General features: G+C 36.9%; 1 protein-coding gene across 2 annotated transcripts; it reads left to right on the forward strand.

Annotated features, from left to right (window-relative positions):
* Positions 1-17072: 17072 nt before the first annotated feature.
* Positions 17073-19791, forward strand: LOC127675649 (melanoma antigen preferentially expressed in tumors-like). Of its 2 annotated transcripts, none has more exons than XM_052171696.1 (3): positions 17073-17359; positions 17780-18361; positions 19278-19791. In XM_052171696.1, exons 1-3 carry the CDS (start codon positions 17073-17075, stop codon positions 19789-19791), a joined length of 1383 nt encoding a protein of 460 aa, XP_052027656.1. The 2 variants fall into 2 exon arrangements, with proteins under 2 accessions (XP_052027656.1, XP_052027657.1); XM_052171697.1 differs by having other exon boundaries at positions 17783-18361.
* The last annotated feature ends 421 nt before the right edge of the window (positions 19792-20212 follow it).

Consider the following 20212-nt stretch of genomic DNA (forward strand, 5'->3'; position numbering starts at 1 on the left):
TTGGGCCTATGACCTCTCTAGATCTGGTTATCTGAGCTTAACAATATCAGGCATGGATTCCTGGGCCTGTGTATCAAGCCTTAAATCCAATTACAGGACATTTGGTTATTTCCCCCCCACCACCCCAAAATTAAGCTGCTATTGTACAGGCGGGCATATCTTGCCTGACAGGTTGTACTTCTCATTTGTAGGGTTTATATAGGGAAAACCAATGTCAGCTTTGCATTTCTTGTTTATATCATTGATATAGGGAAAACCAGTGTCACCTTTTCCCCAAGCAGTATTTCTAAAGCATATTTCATTAGCAGCCAGCAGTTGGCAGTTAGTTCCATAGATAAAATCACTGAAATCTTGACAGGCTTTATGACATGAGTTCAACCTTTGAATCTCTCGTGGTAGAACAGAACAAATTCCTCCAGGTTGTACTTTGACTTCCGCATATGCAGAATGGCACACACACCTACCACATGCATATAAATAAATGATAAAGTGTTAGAAACCTGGTACTGTTATACTTCCCCCATAAGAGAATCTCATGGATAAGGAAATTCTAAAATAAAGGCTTGTGCCCACATTATTGCCATAGAGAAATCAAATTGTTCACTGTATCAAGGCAGCCAGGACAAATAAACTATGCACTCATAATGTTTCTCAATTCCATCAGATAGCTGGAAGAGACTGAGTCCCATTGATGGCTTATTTGGCATTTCCGGGTGGAGCCTGGATACATAGTCCTGTGTAGAACATAAAAAGAATGAATACTAAACAAGTGTGTTAGGATAGATTCACTGAATACCTTAATTTCTAAAGTATGGTCTACCATAGCTACATATGTACGCATGTATATGTATGTATAATAGGCACACACACACACACACACACACACACTCAGAATCTCCAGAAACATAGGAGGCCCCATTTATTTTCTGGATGTTTTTCAATTGACCTCTACTAGATGCTCATAATAATGGGGAAGAAACTGGAAGAACAGAGGGAGATTGGCTGACACAAGCCTGCAGGAACAAATATATTATTGCCAAAAAGTCAGTGAGTCCTCATCTCCTGTCCTTAATATTTGCATTTAAACATCAAATTTTTTAGTGAATTTTATCACCTCAAAGCCACAAGTTTCTATTCATTACATAAGAAAGTTAGTAAAACTATGAATGGGAAACTATAAAAGAGCCATGACTACATATCCTTTCGTAGTAGCATTATGCATTATTTACCCTACTGAAGAAGTAGAGAAAGGCAATTCTCTCAAACACAATCACAAATTTATAGCTATATTTGGATGCCTTGTGGAACTAGGGCAAGAAAAATGAGAGCACTTAATGTCTTGAATCCCCTACACACACACACACACACACACACACACACACACACACACACCACAGATTACTTAATATGAAGCCTAGTAGGAAATTAGGGGAAAATCCTACCCAACATGAACAGACCAGTAAACACACAATAAGAGAGAGTTTACAAGTGGGAGGGGCGTGAAGGTGCATCAACTGACTCTGCTTGTAGGAAAAACATGCACACATGTCTCAAAGCAGGAACACTTGACTGAGAAAATTTTTTGGGTAGCTATGGCTAAGATACCTGTCACCTTCCTCTCTGTAGTTTGAGTCAAGAGGATCTGGAGTTTGGAATCATTTCACCATAAACCTAAAATTGCTGCACATATTTTCCCATAAAACTATTTTCAATATATTTTTTCTCAGTTAACAGTTTCAGAAATACCTGATAGTCTTTTCTGTATATTCTGTCAGAATCAATGATACCACAGCAGACAAACTTTAAAAGTAGAATAAAACCATGCACATGCTGTAGTTTCTCATGGGATTTAAAACCATATTTTGATATTTCGAAATTGAAATATAATTTTATTTTTTATCTTACTGTCCGTCCCATGTATCCCCATTGAACTCTTTCTCAAATTCTCCCCTCTATTTCTGTTATGGATAGCTTTTATGTTGGAGATGAGATGTTGAGCAGGACTGTGCTCTGAAACAGGGCAACATGACATTATTAACATAGTTGGGAGATGTCTGGTGACTCGCCAGGAGTTCAGCAGTGAATGTCCTCACCCAAGTGATAAACAAAGGCTAATTAAGTGCCCCTTGCTGTATTATCTGTCATTACAAACATAGATATTCAGTGACAGAGATAGAGGGACACATAGTACAATGAATGTTTAATTATTTTCTGCTCACTTTCTTGCTTGAGTGAGGATAAAGGAATGATATGACAAAGGGAAGCATGGATCCCATAAAGCTCCATTCAAAAGTCAATATGACTGTACCCTCTTAGTCTAGGTAACCTTCAAAAAGAGGACAGAAGAGCCTTGGCTGTATCTAAGAAAGGTCATGTGGTGATGAATGTGGGCCCACAGCTGAATTAAAATATAAATGAATGCAAAGCCTTGCCTACCAATGGGATGCTTCTCTCCTTTTCCTTCCATCATTCTAGTTCCCTCCTCTTCATCAAGTGCTGTGTCATTCTTCAGTGAAAATTTTGTACTGAGACCTGAGATGGAGAGTAGTACACCTTTTTTGAGCATAATCAAGATATCATTACATAAAATGTAGAGTGTTGTTCGTTTTTAATTTACAGCTCAATGGCACTAAGAGATTTATTATTATTATTAAAAGACAGTAAAAATCAACCTCCAGAACTTCTTTATCATTTCCAATTGCTCTTTTCCCATTAACCAGTAATTTCACATTCTACTCTATAAAATTCTAGTGACTAAGATTCTATATCAATTAATTTTACTATTTTAACTATACCCTATGAATGACAGTGCATTTGTCATTTGTGTACTTTGTGTCATATTATTTCTCTAGCACAAAATTTCAAGTTTTAGTCATTTTGTCTTTACTATGCTGTCATGCCCTTTTAGGACAACCTGCTGTTGTTTGCTTATCTACTCATATATACAGTGAAAATTAACTTAGTTCTATATTTGTAGTATTATAATATTGATATGCCTATTGCTTTGCAAATACTTTTTCACATTTCTTCTTCCAATACCTTTGAGTGTGTACATATGGAATTACTAGATACATAATAAAGCAAAGTTTATATGTTATTTCTTGTATTTGTGAGATTATAATTACATCTTTTCCCCATTTCGTTTCCTCCTTCCAATTTCTTCCATATGACTTTCTATGCTGACTTCAAATTCATGACTTCTTTTTCATTAAATTTTGTTACATAAGTATATTTATTTCTTAAACATATCTCTTTACTAAATGACACAAGTTGATCCACAGTGAATATGCAATCTTAAAGTCCCACTCTTAGAAAAGGGTAAAAGTCATCAATGAGTTTGAAGAGATTGGATTCCTCATTTTCATTTTAATTTTCATTTCCCTGATGGTTATAAATGTTAAGCATCTGATATGCTTTTTCATTGTGTTTGAAGAAATAGTCTTTCAAGTTTTGACCTATTTTAACTGATCATTGCCTCTTTATTATGTTGTATGAGATATTTACATATTTTCTACCAATAATGTCAAATATGTTCTCAAATGTACTTTATTGGATTTTGTTATTTTGACAGTGGTTTTGTTTTTAATGGTGGTTTTCTGTGCAAAAAAAAATAGACAAAACCTGACAATTCTTTGAAAGATAAAATCAACAACCATGAAAGAATAGAAATTTTTATTAGCTTTCAAGCAATTGAAGATTAATAAATTAATAGTTTAAGAGCTATTCAGAAGCAATATTGATACTTTCTGGGTACATAGTAATAAACTTGTGAATTCCAACAAAATTGAAACATGAAGTAAATCTACTTTGCATAACATTTTCAAGGATATTAATATGATCCACTTCCTGTTTTATTTTGACACCAGACTGTGTGCCAACACAACCAACACTGTCAGAAAAAATATAGAAGTGTTCTTGTACATAGTTGTAAAACTCCTCAATAAAACATTAGTAAAGTGAATCTACCGTCGCATAGTATAATAAAACACCACAAGTTTTGTTTGACTATATTAACAAATTTAAGAAAAATAAAATGACTGTGTCACCAGCCATGAAAAAAAATGCTGAAAATAAAAACAATCTGCCATAATTTTAGAATTAAGAATAACTTTTATTTTCGGTGTTTTAAAACACTTTAGACATTTATTTTATGTATATGAGTGTTTGCCTAGTGTTCATGGAGGTCAGAAGAAGGCATTGAATTCCAAGGAACTAGCCTTCTGAACCATCTCTCCAACAATGGCTTGGTTTTTAAGTCAAAAGCATCTGCTCTTTTGTCCACTCAATGTGACTTCAGTTCTCTGAGTTTGAAATCTAGCTTGGGAAAATGTCCTAATCAGGCAGTGCTTAAGTCATACTCACATTCCACATAACTTTTCCGAAAAAAGAAGTAGGCAGATGCGTAGGTACCTAAATGGGACTTGCCAGTCAGGACTGAGCCTCGTAGCCTCGACAACAGCAACGTGCTGAGTCAGAGAGAAGTCAGCTGACCCAAGCTAAGCCAATTGGAATCCTCCAGTTAAAGCGCTGTTTGAAAAGGAACCGTTGGGGTCCTTAGAGGGGCTTTTGAGGACCCCGCGCAGCCTTATGCGCGCCCTTTCTCTCATGCTCTCAGCTTTTGAGGCTCTTTCGTCTTGAGATAAGCCACTGATGCATGACGAAGGTGCCCGGAAAAGCCAGAAGATTTTCCCTATCCTCCCACTGAGGTAAATGAGAGACATTTCTTTTTAAATTGAACTTATTTGGGCTAAATAACATAGACCCAAGGTTTTGGGACTTATTAATTTTACGCGGTTTCTTACAGGTTCCGTCCTGGTTGCTCGAGGATCAATTTTGTGTTGCTGACTAGAGGCATTGGTTTCTGAGGTGTGAGTCACTTCAGTTTTGTGACCAGTCACTTCATATTCTCTATTTAACTTCCTCCACACATCCGTTCACCTCTTGTTCACAGATTTTTTTTTTTTTATTTCTAGGCCAGGTGTGATGTAGTATTGGACTATGAAGCAAGTGGATTTCCAGGTCTGCCACAGCCTGGGTTTAGAGTTACGCCTTGTGTCAAAACAAAAATGTTTTTTCGTCCTTTACTTGAGTCTAGTTCCACACAGTAAAGCCTTATCTTTAAAAAAAAAAACCCACATAAATAAATAAAATAAAAATAAAAACCTACAGAATACCTTTTTTTTTCTTCTTGTTTTGCATCAGCCTGGCTAAATTGTAAGCTGAAATAAAACTCTTTCCTCCTAGGGGAAAAACTAACCAAGAAACAACTAAAAAACACCCACAAACACCATTATTTTTGTTTACCTTTGAGTCAGTCTGGGTACATGGTGAAGCCTTGTCACAAAAGAAAAAAAAAACAAAAATAAAAACATTTTTTCTTCCTTTGCCTCTTAATCTTACTAGTTTTTAAATGACAACTTTTTAAAATAGTAAAAAATGAGCAGTGCAGATAATTTCATTATTTCCATTTTAGTTTACTTTATTTATATTTTTAAATACTTTTGTGTCTAATAGAAATATCTGTTCATTTACCTGTTGGAGATAAGTGTGATTTTATTTCCAAGGCATTTACAATTTTTTTCAGTGCCCTGCTGTAACTGGTCAGAAACTTTGTGATGTTTTATCTCTGCATTCAGACAGTAAGAGTTAAAGGTGTTTTTTCTCCATGCCTGAATTTTATTTTAAATGTTTTAAAACATATATAATTTCAGTGTTCTAAATTATGTTCTGTCAGATGTCTCTTATAAAAATATCTAGGAGATTAGCATTGAAATACAAAGTTATTATATATTTTAATTTTTCATTGTTATCTTCATTTATATTGTGAATTTTCTTTATGAAGAATTTTATGCATGCAATGAAATATGACCATATTTACCCCCATTTCTACTCTCCAAGTCCTCCCACATCCCCACTTTAACATGTCCCCCTCCCAACGTTGTCTTCATGTCTTTTTTTAAATAATTAATTGACTCCCTCACATAGGGTTCCTTTCTCCCACATCATCACAAGCATTTGATGTCATTTAGCATATCAATGTACTTTTGATTATCAGTTTTATTAGGGCTAGGGAAGTTAAGCATTTATGAGTGTATTTATTAGCAATTTATATTTCTTCTTTTGAGCCAAGTCCAGGTGATTTGTCATTTACCAGTGTGTCAGCTTCTATATTTGATATTTAATGTTTTAAGTTCTTTAAGATGTCTAAATATTAATTCTCTATAAAATGCATATAGCTAGAAAATAATATTCCCATCCTGTTGCTTGTTACATTGTTGTTTCTATTGCTCTGCAAGACTTCTTAATTTCACGCAATTTGTCAGTTCCTGAGCTGTTTCCAGAATGTGTCTTAAGGGAGCTTTGTTGTGCCTGTGCTTTAAAACTGTCTTGTATATCTTCTTAAAGAAGTTTCAAGATATCGCATCTTACATTAGGAATTTTTATCCATTTTGAATTGATTTGTTTATTTTTGTAAATAGAGATGGGGATATGAGTTAATCTCTCTACATTTAGATAGCTAGTTTCACTTGCTCTGTTTGTTTAAAAAGGTTTTGTTTTCCTTCAGTCGATATTTTAGACACTTTTTTCCCAAAAAATCAGGTGATTGTGGACAGATGGTATTATTTATGGGTTATTTATTCTATTACAGTTACTTGCACATCTCTTTTTGTGGTGCTAACATGCTATTTTTGTTTCTGTTGCTTTATGATATAATTTGAACAGTCATATTTTTATTACAGTGAAGAAACTGAAGAAGACAAAAGAAGAGGAAAAGACTTTCTACATACAAGAACCAGTGGGAAAATATTAGCTGCTTTCAAATTATATCATAGAACAATAGCAACAAACAGCATGCTATTGCAATGAAAAGAGATGTGTAGATCTGCATAAGAGAGATCACTAATAACGTGACACAGTCAATACTGGATTGTCTTGAAATGTCCTCTGTCATCACCACTAGTCTAGCACTCCTCAATTTAGCCTCTGGCAGGTTGTTTAGACAAGAGCAAAAAGCAGCCACATTCTTTGCCAAAACATCTTAAGAGTTATCTCTAGGCCAGTTGCTATTGTTACCCTCTAAAACCTCTCCAGCTGAGACTTCCCTTACTCTCTTTCAAATTTCTACTACAATTACCCATTGAACCTCACTTAAAGAGTTTAACCACTTTCCTAATCCAAAATCCCAAAGTATACATTCCATCCACAAATAGTGTGGTCAGGCCTATCACAGCAGTATAGCATTCTCTGGTACCCACTTTTTAGTTACTTTTCTGTTGTTATGAAGAAACCCTATGATCAAGACAATATAAAAGAAAATCACTTGATTGGGGCCTTGCTTATAGTTTCAAATTGTTAGTACATGACCATCATGGTAGGGAGTGTGGCAGCAGCAGGCAGGAAGGCAAGCATGGAGCTGAAGCAGTATCTGATAGTTCATATCTTATCTAAAATTTGCAGGCAGAGAGGTGGTGAAGGGAGAGAGACAGACAGAGACAGACAGAGAGACAGACATACAGACACTGAGCCTGGGCCTGGCATGGGATTTTGAAGCCTCAAAGCCTCTACTTTTAAGTAGTCTTCAGATTGTGGAGACTTTTGAAATTAGACTGAGTGTAGTTTGCATTATTATATGGCTCCAGGCCTATGGGGGCCAGGGAGTGAAATGTGTTTAGAATGAAAACAGCCCCCATAGACTCAAGTATGTGAATATTTGGTTCCCAGTTGGTGGACTGTTTAGGAAGGATTAGGAGGTGTGGCCTTGTTAAAGGAGATGTGTGTCACTAGGGAGTCAGTTTTAAAGTTTCAAATGCCAGTGCCAGGCACATTCTCACTTTCTGTCTTCCTCCTGCCTGTAGATCAGTATACAAGCTCTCCGCTACAACTCCAACAACCGTGCCTGCCTGCCTGTCACCATACTCCTCACCTTAATGGTTTTGGACTAAGCCTCTGAAACTGTAAGTAAACCCCTAATGGTCTTATGTTTTTCCTTGGTCATGATGTTTCTCCACAGTGATAGAAAAGTAACTAAAACAATAAGCTTAAAGCTACTTATGAATGTTGATGTTTTTCTCCCTTGGAACATTGTGTAGCACCATTGAATAAGAGCTCATACTTACGGAAGTGACCTGAAGGCTGTTTCAAGCTCAGTTCCTTGAAGTCCTGTGCCTGAAATGTTTGGTGTCTTCCAAAGTAGGGTCATACCTTTAAGTCCTGGTAGTCAACTGTGGGCAATGGCAATTGTCTATATTACTTGGTGAGTTTCTTATATTCCCCTAAACTGATTTCAGGAATTTTTAACATCCTCCTTGCTTTCTTCACTGAGCTATAGATCTTTACACTGTAATGTTTAATTTTATTTAGATTTATTCATTTCTGTAATTTCTCTTTATACGGATTTATAGTTTTACTGCTTTCTGATAAAATGAAATTGAAATTTTTTTATTTTTAAATGTATTTTGCCTTCTTATTGACCTAAATTATTATCTATATTACAAAACATGTGCTGTTGAGAAGCCATATATTATGTACCAATTGAATATTATATAGATATTTGTTTCTGGTTTGCTCTCTTGTGAAAAACACCATAACCAAAAGGAACATGGGGAGAAGAGGGTTTATTTCACCTTCCAGCTTATAAGTCTAGGGAAGTCAAGGCAGGAAATTGGAGGCAAGAACCATGAAGAAATTATGTTTACTGGCTTGTTTCTCCTGGATTACTCAACTACCTTTTTATACAACTCAGGAGTACCTGCCCAAGAGTGCCATCTCCATCAGAGAGCTGGGCAGGTTTTCCCACATCAATCATTAATCAAAAATATGCTACACAGTCTTGCCTATAGGCCAGTATGATGGAGGCAACTCCTGAGTTCCTTCTTCTCATACAACCCTCGCTTGTGTTAATTTGACAAAAACTAAACCAACATAATATCTAACTCTATTTGATCTATAGTCAATTGTGTTTACAGTAAACTGCCGATTTTTATGTTTGGCTTATTTATCATTGACAAGGTTTAGGTATTGTCATCCTAAGTAGTTACAGGATTGTTTGTTTTATATTATATATCTATATATATCAATATTCAATGCTTACATATTTATATTGATAAAAGCAAATTGATGGGTTGTTCTATTTATTAATATTTATTGGCTGTCTATTTCTGATGGATTTATTTTGACTTGATATCTACTTCATCACATCTGATCATAGTTAGTCCTTTTTGTTTCCTGCTTCCAAATAGCTTAGTATATTAACCTCCCTTTAATTTTCAGTTTTTACTTATTTGACCAAAAAATTGATTTCTGCCAGGCAACCACTGCCTAGGGTTACCTGAAATGCAGTCAGACAGTTTATATCTTTTAGGTTCATTAGTTAGAACCATCGTAATTAGGATTATTATTGAGAGCATTTTTCATTTGCATTTTCAAAGCAAATCTTTGGTTAATTTTATGGTTTGTTTAATTGTCCTTGTTATCTCCCTCCCCTTGTGTTGGGCACATGGTAGTTTACTGAATTGTAGGGTTTTTTCTACAATCTTTATTCTATACTATCATGAAATTGAGTCTCTTGTTTCCTTACAATTAACACTGTGTTTATTCCTCTTCAGTATGTATTTCTTTAAATGCATTTCTTATATGCTAGCTTTGTAGCATATGTAGTTTATAATATCAGGAAAATCTTTATTTCTTCATTGGTTTTAGAATATAACTCCTAGTTATAATAATCTCACTTGACATTTATTTACTTTAATGCTTAAAATACATCATTTTATATTTTCATGGCTTTTCAGTTCCTGCCAAGAAGTCTGGTGTTATTAGGCTTGGTCTTAATTTTTAAGTGAAATAGTTGGAGGTTTTTTGCAGCTTTTAATGTTATGTCTTCATTCTTGAGTCTTAGTATTCTATTCATGGTTTTACATTTTATTCCTAATACATATTACAAAAGTTATTTCCTTGTCATAACTGTTTTAGAGTTTAAATGCCTCTTTTGTTTAAAGATCATTTCTTTCTGTAGAATGAGGAAATTTTCTGGTATAATTTAAATGACTATATTTTTTATACTTTGAGGACTGGTCGGTCTCATCTCATTTTTCTACCTATAGATATATTTTTACTTCTGATCATACTCCAGAACTTTGTGATCAAGAGTTCTTTCTTTCTTTCTTTCTTTCTTTCTTTCCTTCCTTCCTTCCTTCCTTCCTTCCTTCTTTCTTTCTTTCTTTCTTTCTTTTTTCTCTGTTTGAAAAGCAAGACTTTTTTCTTTTTTTATTGGATATATTCTTTATTTACAATTCAAATGTTATCCCCTTTCTCAGTTTCCACCCCTTCCAGATAATCCCTATCAGATCCTCCCTCCCCCTGCTTCTATGAGGGTGTTCCTCCACCCACCCCGCTCTCATCTTTATTCTCATAATAAATACTTATTTAATAAATTAGTAAATATAATTATAATTTAATAAATAAATTATTTTTATTTTTTCAATATTTATTTCAGCTTACAATTTAGCCAGGCTGATGCAAAGCAAGAAAAAAAATGGGCTAGGAGCTTTTTGCATTTTGCATTTTCTTTGACTGTTGTGTCAATATTTTCTATGGTATCTTCTGTACCTGGAATTCTCTCTTCTGTCTCTTGTAGTCTCTTGGTGATGCTTGCATCAATGACTCCTGATCTCTTTCCTAGGTTTTCTATCTCCAGGGTTGTCTCCCTTTGTGATTTCTTTATTGCTTCTATCTCCATTTTTAAATCATGGATGGTTTTGTTCGTTTCTTTCACCTGTTTGATTGTGTTTTCCTGTAAATCTTTAAGGGATTTTTGTGTTTCCTCTCTGAGGGCTTCTACCTGTTTGCCTGTGTTTTCTGGTATTTCTTTAAGGGGGCTATTTATGTCTTTCCTAAAGTCCTCGATCATCATCATGAGAAGTGATTTTAAATATGAATCTTGCTTTTCCAGTGTGATGGTGTAGTCGGGACTTGCTATGGTGGGAGATTTGGTTTCTGATGATGTCGTATTCCCTTGGTTTCTGTTGCTTATTCTTAGGCTCACCTCCTGCCATCTGATTATCTCTGATACTACCTGCTCTTGCAATATGTTACTGTAGTCTGTTTTCCCTGTGATCTTGGTTGTGTCAGAACTCCTTAGAGTCCAGCTGTCTCTGTGGTCCTATGATTCCAGGCTCCTGTGATCCTGAGATCCTGGGTGCATCAGAGCTCCTGGGAGTCAAACTGCCTCTGGGGCCCTGGGAACTTGGTGTGACCAAGCTCCTGGGATCCTGGGATCCTGGGGGTTTAGAGCGCCTTGGAGTGGAGGTTTCTCTGGTTATTAAGGCACTTGCTGTGGTCTCTTAGGGGTTGAATGACATCTTCTGGATTTTAGAGTCTCTCTTGAGACTGGTGGAATTCTTATAGGTCTGCCTTTATATGTTACTTGGTCTTTTTCCCTTCCAGCTTTTAATATTTTTTGTTTGTTCTGTACTTTTAGTGTTTTGTTATTTTATGGTGGGAGGATTTTCTTTTCTTGTCCAATCTATTTGGTATTCTGTAGGCTTATTGTATATTTATGGCCAACTATTTCATTAAGTTAGGGAAGCTTTCTTCTATGATTTTGTTGATGTTTTCTGGCCCTTTAGAATGGGAATCTTCACCCTCTTCTATTCCTATTATTCTTAAGTTTGATCTTTTTGTTGTGTCCCAAATTTCCTGGATGTTCCGGGTTAGGAATTTCTTTACTTTATTATTTTTAATTTTTTACAGTACAGTCATTTATCCCCCTCCCAGTACACCCTCTGACAGTTTTTCATCCCATTCCTCCTCTCCCTGTCTTCAAAAGGATGTTCCCCCTCCCACCCTGTCAGGCCTCTCCACACTCTGGGGTCTCAAGTCTCTCAAGGATTAGGTGCTGCCTCTTCTCTCACTGAGGCCAGATCAGGCAGTCCTCTGCTGTATATGTGTCAGGGCCTCAGACCACCTAGTGTATGATCAGTGTCTGAGAGATCTCAGGGTTCCAAGTCAGTTGAGACTGCTGGTCTTCCTATGGGGTTGTCCTCCTCTTCAACTTCTTCCAACCTTTCCCTAATTCAACCACAGGAGTCCCTGATTTCAGTCCATTGGTTGGATGTGAGTATCTGCAACTTTCTCTGTAAGCTGCTTGTTGGGCCTCTCAGAGAATATTTCTTAACACTTTGTATTTTCTTCATATATGTTGCTTTTGTTGCTTATGTTCTTGCTCTTACCTCTCAACATTTGATTGTCTCTGGTGTTAGCTGGCCTTGGATGTCTCAGATTGGATTAGGCCTCCTTGGAGGCAGATAGAGCTGTGTAACTGGGTTAGAGCAGGCTTCATGGGAGGGAAGGCAGTTATGTCTCTGGTTAGGGCTAACCTCTTGTGTCCCTTGTTCTAGCAAGCCTCCTGTGACTCTTGTCACCCTGGCTAGGGCAGACCTCCAGTGAGACAGACTAGCTTTGGTGTCCAGGAGCAGGCACACTGATCTTCCAGGGGTTCAGATGGAGGTTCAGACAGGAAGGATGATGGGTCTCAGGCAAAGGAGGATAGACAGGTGGGGAAAGGGAAGCTAACCTGTATGGTTCAGGAGTCTCAGGTCTGGTGAGGTGTGGGGAGGGCAGCTGGAGAATCGAGGTCCCCAGGATGCTCAGGACAGCTTGGCTTGACCCAGGGAGCTCAGCAAGCAGGGAAGATAAGCGGGGGAAGGGAAGCTTACCTGTATGGTTCAAGAATCTGGTAGTGGTGGAAGAGAGGCAGTAGGAGATTGGTGGTCCCCCTGGCCTGTCAGGTTGCTCAGGGTGGCTTAGCTTAGCACAGAGGGCTCCTCTTCTTAGCTATTCTTATGAACTTTGCCATCAGGCTGTCTAACTCCATAAAATGTTTGTAGATATTTTTAAAATTGCATTAAATGTATACGTAAACTTAGGCAGAACTGACTTTTTTATTGTATTTTTTATTCAATATATTTTTTATTTACATTCCAAATGATTTCCCCTTTTCTAGCCCCCCACTCCCCAAAAGTCCCGTAAGCCCCCTTCTCTCCCCCTGTCCTCCCACCCACCCCTTCCCACTTCCCCGTTCTGGTTTTGCTGAATACAGCTTCACTGAGTCTTTCCAGAACAAGGGGCCACTCCTCCTTTCTTCTTGTACCTCATTTGATGTGTGGATTATGTTTTGGGTATTCCAGTTTTCTAGGTTAATATCCACTTATTAGTGAGTGCATACCATGATTCGCCTTTTGAGTCTGGGTTACCTCACTTAGTATGATGTTCTCCAGCTCCATCCATTTGTCTAAGAATTTCATGAATTCATTGTTTCTAATGGCTGAATAGTACTCCATTGTGTAGATATACCACATTTTTTGCATCCACTCTTCTGTTGAGGGATACCTGGGTTCTTTCCAGCATCTGGCAATGATAAATAGGACTGCTATGAACATAGTAGAACATGTATCCTTATTACATGGTGGGGAATCCTCTGGGTATATGCCCAGGAGTGGTATAGCAGGATCTTCTGGAAGTGACATGCCCAGTTTTCTGAGGAACCGCCAGACTGATTTCCAGAGTGGTTGTACCAATTTGCAACCCCACCAGCAGTGGAGGAGTAGAACTGACATTTTATTCTATTGAATTATATATCTACTGTTGCTTTTATTCTCTCTCATAGCTTGCTTTAGTAAAAAACAAAATGCTTTATCCTGCTTCTTCTGACTGGCAATCAGAACTCTGTGATATTATTCTTTTTTATATATAAAATTATTTTTATTTTTATTATATTCAACACAATATATATTTTTATACCAATCATAAAAATGGTGGACATGTTATTAAATGAACATAAAAGATAAAGTCTTTTTGTTTGTTTTGTTTTTAGTAAAGCTTAAAATCTTGGCTCTTACTGTGGTACAAACCCAAAATAAGAACAATTTTTAGACATTGGAGTTCATTGTAATAAGGCTGTACTTCAATGTCCCTCACATCACCAAAGGATTTTACCTCCATAGTAGCTAAGCTAAGAGTTGACAGTTATACTGCGCCAAGGAATGAATTGTAGGCACAATTATTTGGATACAGATTTCCTGCTATGATCAAAGCAATTTGACTTGAATGATTGTCATCATTCTCAGCCCACAAGGAACAGGTTACATTCATTTAAGAAATGGTGTGTGTATTAAGATGGTCTGTGCATGAAGTTATTCATCAACTGTTTCAATAAACAATGGAGGGTGACACAGACATTAAATGAGGGTAAGATTCTGGTTCATTGATTGTGATAATTTTGAAAAACATTCATCTCAGAAAAAGAGTAACTTATAAGGTCATCTTCTTCAAAGTTGATACAATAATTTTAAATATCAAGCAAAACATTCAGTCTCACTCTTTGTTGTTCTCTTACAAGCCACCTCCCAAATTTATTGTCTACATTTCTTTTGGCTGTATAAGTAATTTTGAAATATGTAAGCTGTTCTGAAAACCATAGTATAGTATAAAAACATCAAATAAACAATCCTACTAATAGAGAGACTGAGATAAGAGAAGCATGATTTCAAGACCATTATGTGGTACACAGCAAGACACTGTCACGTTCAAACAAGCAGAAAGTGTATATGGATTGTACAATATTGAACCTATTTCTCCAATTACTAAATTAGAGAGATCACTGTGTCACACCCAAAAATTTTTAATTCCTCATATTTTTGAGTTTCAATCAATTGGGATATGTTGGTATTGTTAATCTTCATATTAAGATATATTAAGGAAAAATGATTGTTACTTCCTGATATTTTTGTTGTTAGAGGTGGAATTAATGTTTGTATGCCTATATTATTTTGTGTTTGTTGAGAGATTACTTTCTTGCTTTTTTCTAGGGTGTAGTTTCCCTCCTTGTATTGTTTTTTTCCATCTATTATCCTTTGTAGGGCTGAATTTTTGCAAAGATATTGTGAAAATTTGGTTTTGTCATGTAATATTTGGTTTTCTCCATCTATGGTGATTGAGAATTTTGCTGGGTATAGAAGCCTGGGATGGCATTTGTGTTCTCTTAGGGTCTGTATCACATCTGCCCAGGATCTTCTAGCTTTCATAGTCTCTGGTGAGAAGTCTGGTGTAATTCTGATAGGTCTACCTTTATATGTTACTTGACATTTTTCCTTTACTGCTTTTAATATTCTTTCTTTGTTTAGTGAATTTGGTGCTTTGATTATTACGTGATGGGAGAAATTTCTCTTCTGGTCCAGTCTGTTTGGAGTTCTGTAGGCTTCTTGTATATTCATGGGCATCTCTCTCTTTAGGTTAGGGAAGTTTTCTTCCATAATTTTATTGAAAATATTTGCTGGCCCTTTAAGTTGGGAATCTTCACTCCCTTCTATACCTATTATCCTTAGGTTTGGTATTCTCATTGTGTCCTTGATTTCCTGGATGTTTTGGGTTAGGAGCCTTTTGCATTTTGCATTTTCTTTGACTGTTGTGTCAATGTATTCTATGGTATCTTCTGAATCTGAGATTCTCTCTATTTCTTGTAGTCTGTTGATGATGCTTGTATCTATGACTCCTGATCTCTTTCCTAGGTTTTCTAACTCCAGGGCTGTCTCCCTTTGTGATTTCTTTATTGTTTCTATCTCCATTTTTAGATCCTGGATGGTTTTGTTTATTTCTTTCGCCTATTTGATTATGTTTTCCTGTAAGGGATTTTGTGTTTCCTCTTTAAGGGCTTCTAGCTGCTTACCTGTGTTCTCCTATATTTCTTAAAGGGGGATACTTATGTCCTTCTTAAAGTCCTCTATCATCATCATGAGAAGTGATTTTAGATACAAATCTTGCTCCTCTGGTGTAATCGTGTACCCAGGACCTGCTATGGTAAAAGAATTGGGTTCTGATGATTCCAAGTAACCTTGGTTTCTGTTGCTTATGTTCTTACGTTTGCCTCCAGGCATCTGGTTATCTCTAGTTGTACCTGCCCTCACTATATCTGATTGGAGCCTGTCCTTCCTGGGATCCTGAGATCCTGAGATCTTGGGTGTGTCTGAGCTCCTGGGAGTCTAGTTGTCTCTGGGACCCTGAAATCGTGGTGTGACCAGGCTCCTGGGGATACTGGAATCCTGTGATCCTGGGTTTGTAAAAGTGTCTTGGAGTGGAGCTTCCTGAGTATTGTGGGACTGGCTGCAGAGTTTGTGCCCAAGGTCTGCTCAGGGCACCAGCCCAGACAGACCGGAAGGAAACAGTGCCACTGGTCTGGTGGAGTTCCTGTATGCCTGGGTCCCACTGGTCCCAGCAACTCCTGGTGTTTGGACAGTTGTGTCCTTCTCACCTCTGATCCTATAATCCTGGACATGTTAGAGCTCCTGGGAGTGGAGCTCCCTCTGGGTGTTGTGGGACTGGCTGTGGAGTTTGGATCCCTATTTCTTGCTTTTCCACATATGAGACAAAATATTGAGCAGTTTCTTTTAAGTCTTTGCCCTAAACTGTATCCCATTCTTTTATTTTTCTGGTTTCTTTTTCATCTTTAGGCTTAATTTATGTCTAGACTAGTTTTTCTGCATAAGATTAAGGTCAAGTTTTAGTTCTTAACCATGTTCCTTCATGTGTATCTTGTGCATTTTTGGTGTGTCTTCATCTGCCACAAATATAGTGATATAGATGGGCTAAAATGTCGTTCTTTTTATCCTTAATCACAGTTTGATATTTTAATATTATCTATTGTACCACTTTTGTGCAGATTTATTTTTTAATTCATCATGGCTTGTATTCTACTGAGGAAAACTGCTGGGATCTGTGTACTCAGCGATCAAAATTTATTTCTTCTTATTTACTACACACTTCTAATTGTGTCTCATCATATACATATATCTATATATACATGTGATGGAGTAGGTATTCTCCAAGGGCAAGTAAATAGTAGTACACACATATACCTTTTGTACTCATGAGTCCATTTCTAGTCTGTGTCTACAGTAGAAGTATTTAGTAGTGGCCATCTGATTCACCATTTATTCTTTAAATATTTTCTATTTTGCTAGCAGTGTGTGTATTTCCCCAGAACTTCTAAATGTTTCTCATCCTGATGCAGGTTCACAAAAATGGAAGGAAAGACCCCAAACAGACTGTTGGATCTTGCTATGCAGAGTCTGCTCAGCAAGGAGTCTACAGCAATCCAAGCTCTGGAGGACATTCCAAGAGAGCTTTTTGTTCCATTGTTCATTACTGCCTTCAAGGGTGGGCATAAGAATACATTGAGTGCTATGGTGAAAGTTTGGCCCTTTTACTGTCTCCATATCGGGTCATTAACTGTACATGAGTCTCAACATGAACTCCTGAAAGCCATGATTGAGAATCTTCCAGTATTTCCTGCACAGACCTCTGCTCGGTAAGACTATATAGAAAAGACATGGTAAGACAGAGGAGGTTATACTATAGATTACTGCTCTCCCAGAAGTAGTATCTAGTTAATGCTGAATGTGTGAGGCTGTTGGCCCAACACTTAAATTGAAGACTGATGTCTTCAATGTATGCTTTAAGGGAACTCTTGAGGGCTTTATGTAACAGGTGTTATTACATAGAAGAAAGACAGGAATTTTAAAACTGGAGACAATTTAAGGTGTATAAAAATAGGGGAAAGGAGGTTGGATTTTCATGGGAAAGAATTGTTGGTAGTTAGTATAATGAGTGCTAGCTGTGGACACAAGGATCTGATCCTTGTGTCATTCTTATATACCATCATTGATCCTTCTGGGTTTCATTATCATTTACTATTTCTCATATATTCTATCTCCTCTTATCCTTACAGGAGACCTAAATTGAGGATCCTAGATTTAAGGCAAGACACTGGATGTAGGACAGCATGCCCTGAAGTCAGCACCAAATCTTCATGTTTTTATTCTTGTACTTATTCTGACTGCTCTATCTCAAAAATAGAAAAAAGACACCTTTATTCTGAAAACTCAGGGTGTAAGACTCTCTTACCCAAGCCTGTAGAACTACTAGTGGATCTTTCCCTCGATGGCTCCTTAATGGAAAAGGAATTTTTGGTTTTGCTTATGCATAAAATTGAGGAGAGTTTAGGGTCTTTGCATGTATGCTGTCGAGATTTGCAAATTGATAAATTGTGTAAATGCAAATGCACCCTGAAATTTCTTGATCTCAAATGTATTGATCAGTTGTCAGTTGATAGAGGCTCACTGAGTGATATCACCAGCATCCTGTGTCGGATGGTAGACCTAGAAAGCCTTAGTCTATCTAATGTCACTTTTAGATCTCTGAGTGGGAAAGTCTTTAAAATTTTTCTCAGTCACTTGCAGCGTATGGGACATCTTAAGGAACTCAGCTTGTCTTCATTCTGCCTCAAAAATCATCTGGACAGAGTTCTCAGGTAAGAGTTTGGGATAGGTCCCTGGGTTTCCTGTATAACCTATTGTGATAGGATTGAAAACATTCTTAGGTATTCTAAGCTCCTCAAAACCTTTTATGCTTTCTACTTCATCACTTCTGAGAATGTAAAACTGGAGAAAGACAGAATTACAAAAATTAAGCAGCCAGCAATGTACAGATACTATGGTAAGTGCAGAAATATAAAAGTGGAAAAAAACTACTAGCCCTCTAAATAGGAGGAAGAGGAGGAGGGAGAGGAATTGAGATGAAGGAAGACATTTTTTGCCACCGCACTTATGCACATAATCTATAGGTGTCTGTAGTTTATAATGTCAGATTACTTTACTGATCTATCTCCAAGGAATAGACCATGAAAATAGAAGTTGTTGTTAGGGATTGGCACAAAGGGAATTTTCAGTTGCCTGCTCTTTCTGATTCCTCCCCACTAAAAATGCGAACTAAAATCTACAATGGATAATATTGTAAGTACTCAGTGGATTATTTTTTCTTTTAATATTTCTTAGAATCAACTGTTATAATATATTGTACACATTCTTAAGATGAAAAGAAATTGTATTTCATTGTTGAAATCTAAACTGTGAACTGGGTCTGCTGGCACATGCTTTTAATCTAAGCACTTGGGAGACAAAGGCAGACAGATTCTGAGTTCAAGGCTAGCATGGTCTATATAGTTCAAAGACAGCCAGAGCTATATAATAATACCCTGTCTCAAAAAGAGAGTGAGATAGAAAGAGAAGATAAAAGGGGAAAATAAAGTAAAACTAACTGCCTCAGAGTCCCAAAACTATTAAGTTAACTAAAGCACACATTGATAAATAGTTTATTCTACATATAAAAGTATCGTTTTCCTAATCCAACCTTCATTCTTCAGGAAGTGTTTTTGTTTCTCCCTACAGAATCTTACCACCTGGTTTGGATTTCTTGTATCTGCCATTCTGTGATCTTTCGTACAGAGACTTCAAAGTTATGTCCCAGAGTCCTCAGGTCACCCACCTAAAGCTATTAAATCTTAGTAACAACCCAATGTATTGGGAAGACTTTGAGCCTTTTCACACTGTTCTGGCAAATCTCTCTGGCACTCTTCAGCATCTAGAGATAAATCATTGCCTTATAAGTGATACTGCAATCTCTGCTCTTATCCCAGCCCTAATTAGATGTACCCATCTCCGTGTGCTAGGCTTTGCTTCTAACCCCATCACAATGCCTATGCTTGTGAATATCATGCATAATTTAACACCTATGAAGGAACTAAAATATGTGATTTATCCTATTCCTGTCCATTGCTATGAAAGATGGCATTTTCAGGGCAGTTTAGACAGACAAAAACTTGCCATTGTACAACTGCAACTGAAGGCAATGCTAGAGCTTGCACAGAGAGAGGACATGAACTGGATCACTTACTGCGAGTAAATTTCACAGTCCAATACAGTATTAACCCGATATATACCATTTAAATATTAAATGTTATTTCCTGAACCCATAGACTCGATCTATAAGGTTCTTATATTGTACGGAATTGTACTTAGGAAGTATAAGTGTGTAACTGGCTCCTATAGAGAATAACAGCAAAAATTGAGAGACTTCAAGAGTTTCTGAGTATTCCTTGTCACTATTGACAGATTACTGACAAAGAGTAGCATTCATATTTTAAGAATGATCAAGTCCTGATATGCTATATCCCTGGCCATACTGTTTGGTTTGCTTGTGGGTACATCACACAAATCAAAACAATGACAGCCTTTCCTGTCTGTATTTGTGAAAAGGGCAGTGAATTTTGAAGACTGTTTTCATGCTATAAGTTAGTTTAGGCTGTTTTGGGATGTTTATGGAA

Source organism: Apodemus sylvaticus, chromosome X (genome assembly GCF_947179515.1).
Source record: "Apodemus sylvaticus chromosome X, mApoSyl1.1, whole genome shotgun sequence".
Classification (NCBI taxonomy): domain Eukaryota; kingdom Metazoa; phylum Chordata; class Mammalia; order Rodentia; family Muridae; genus Apodemus; species Apodemus sylvaticus.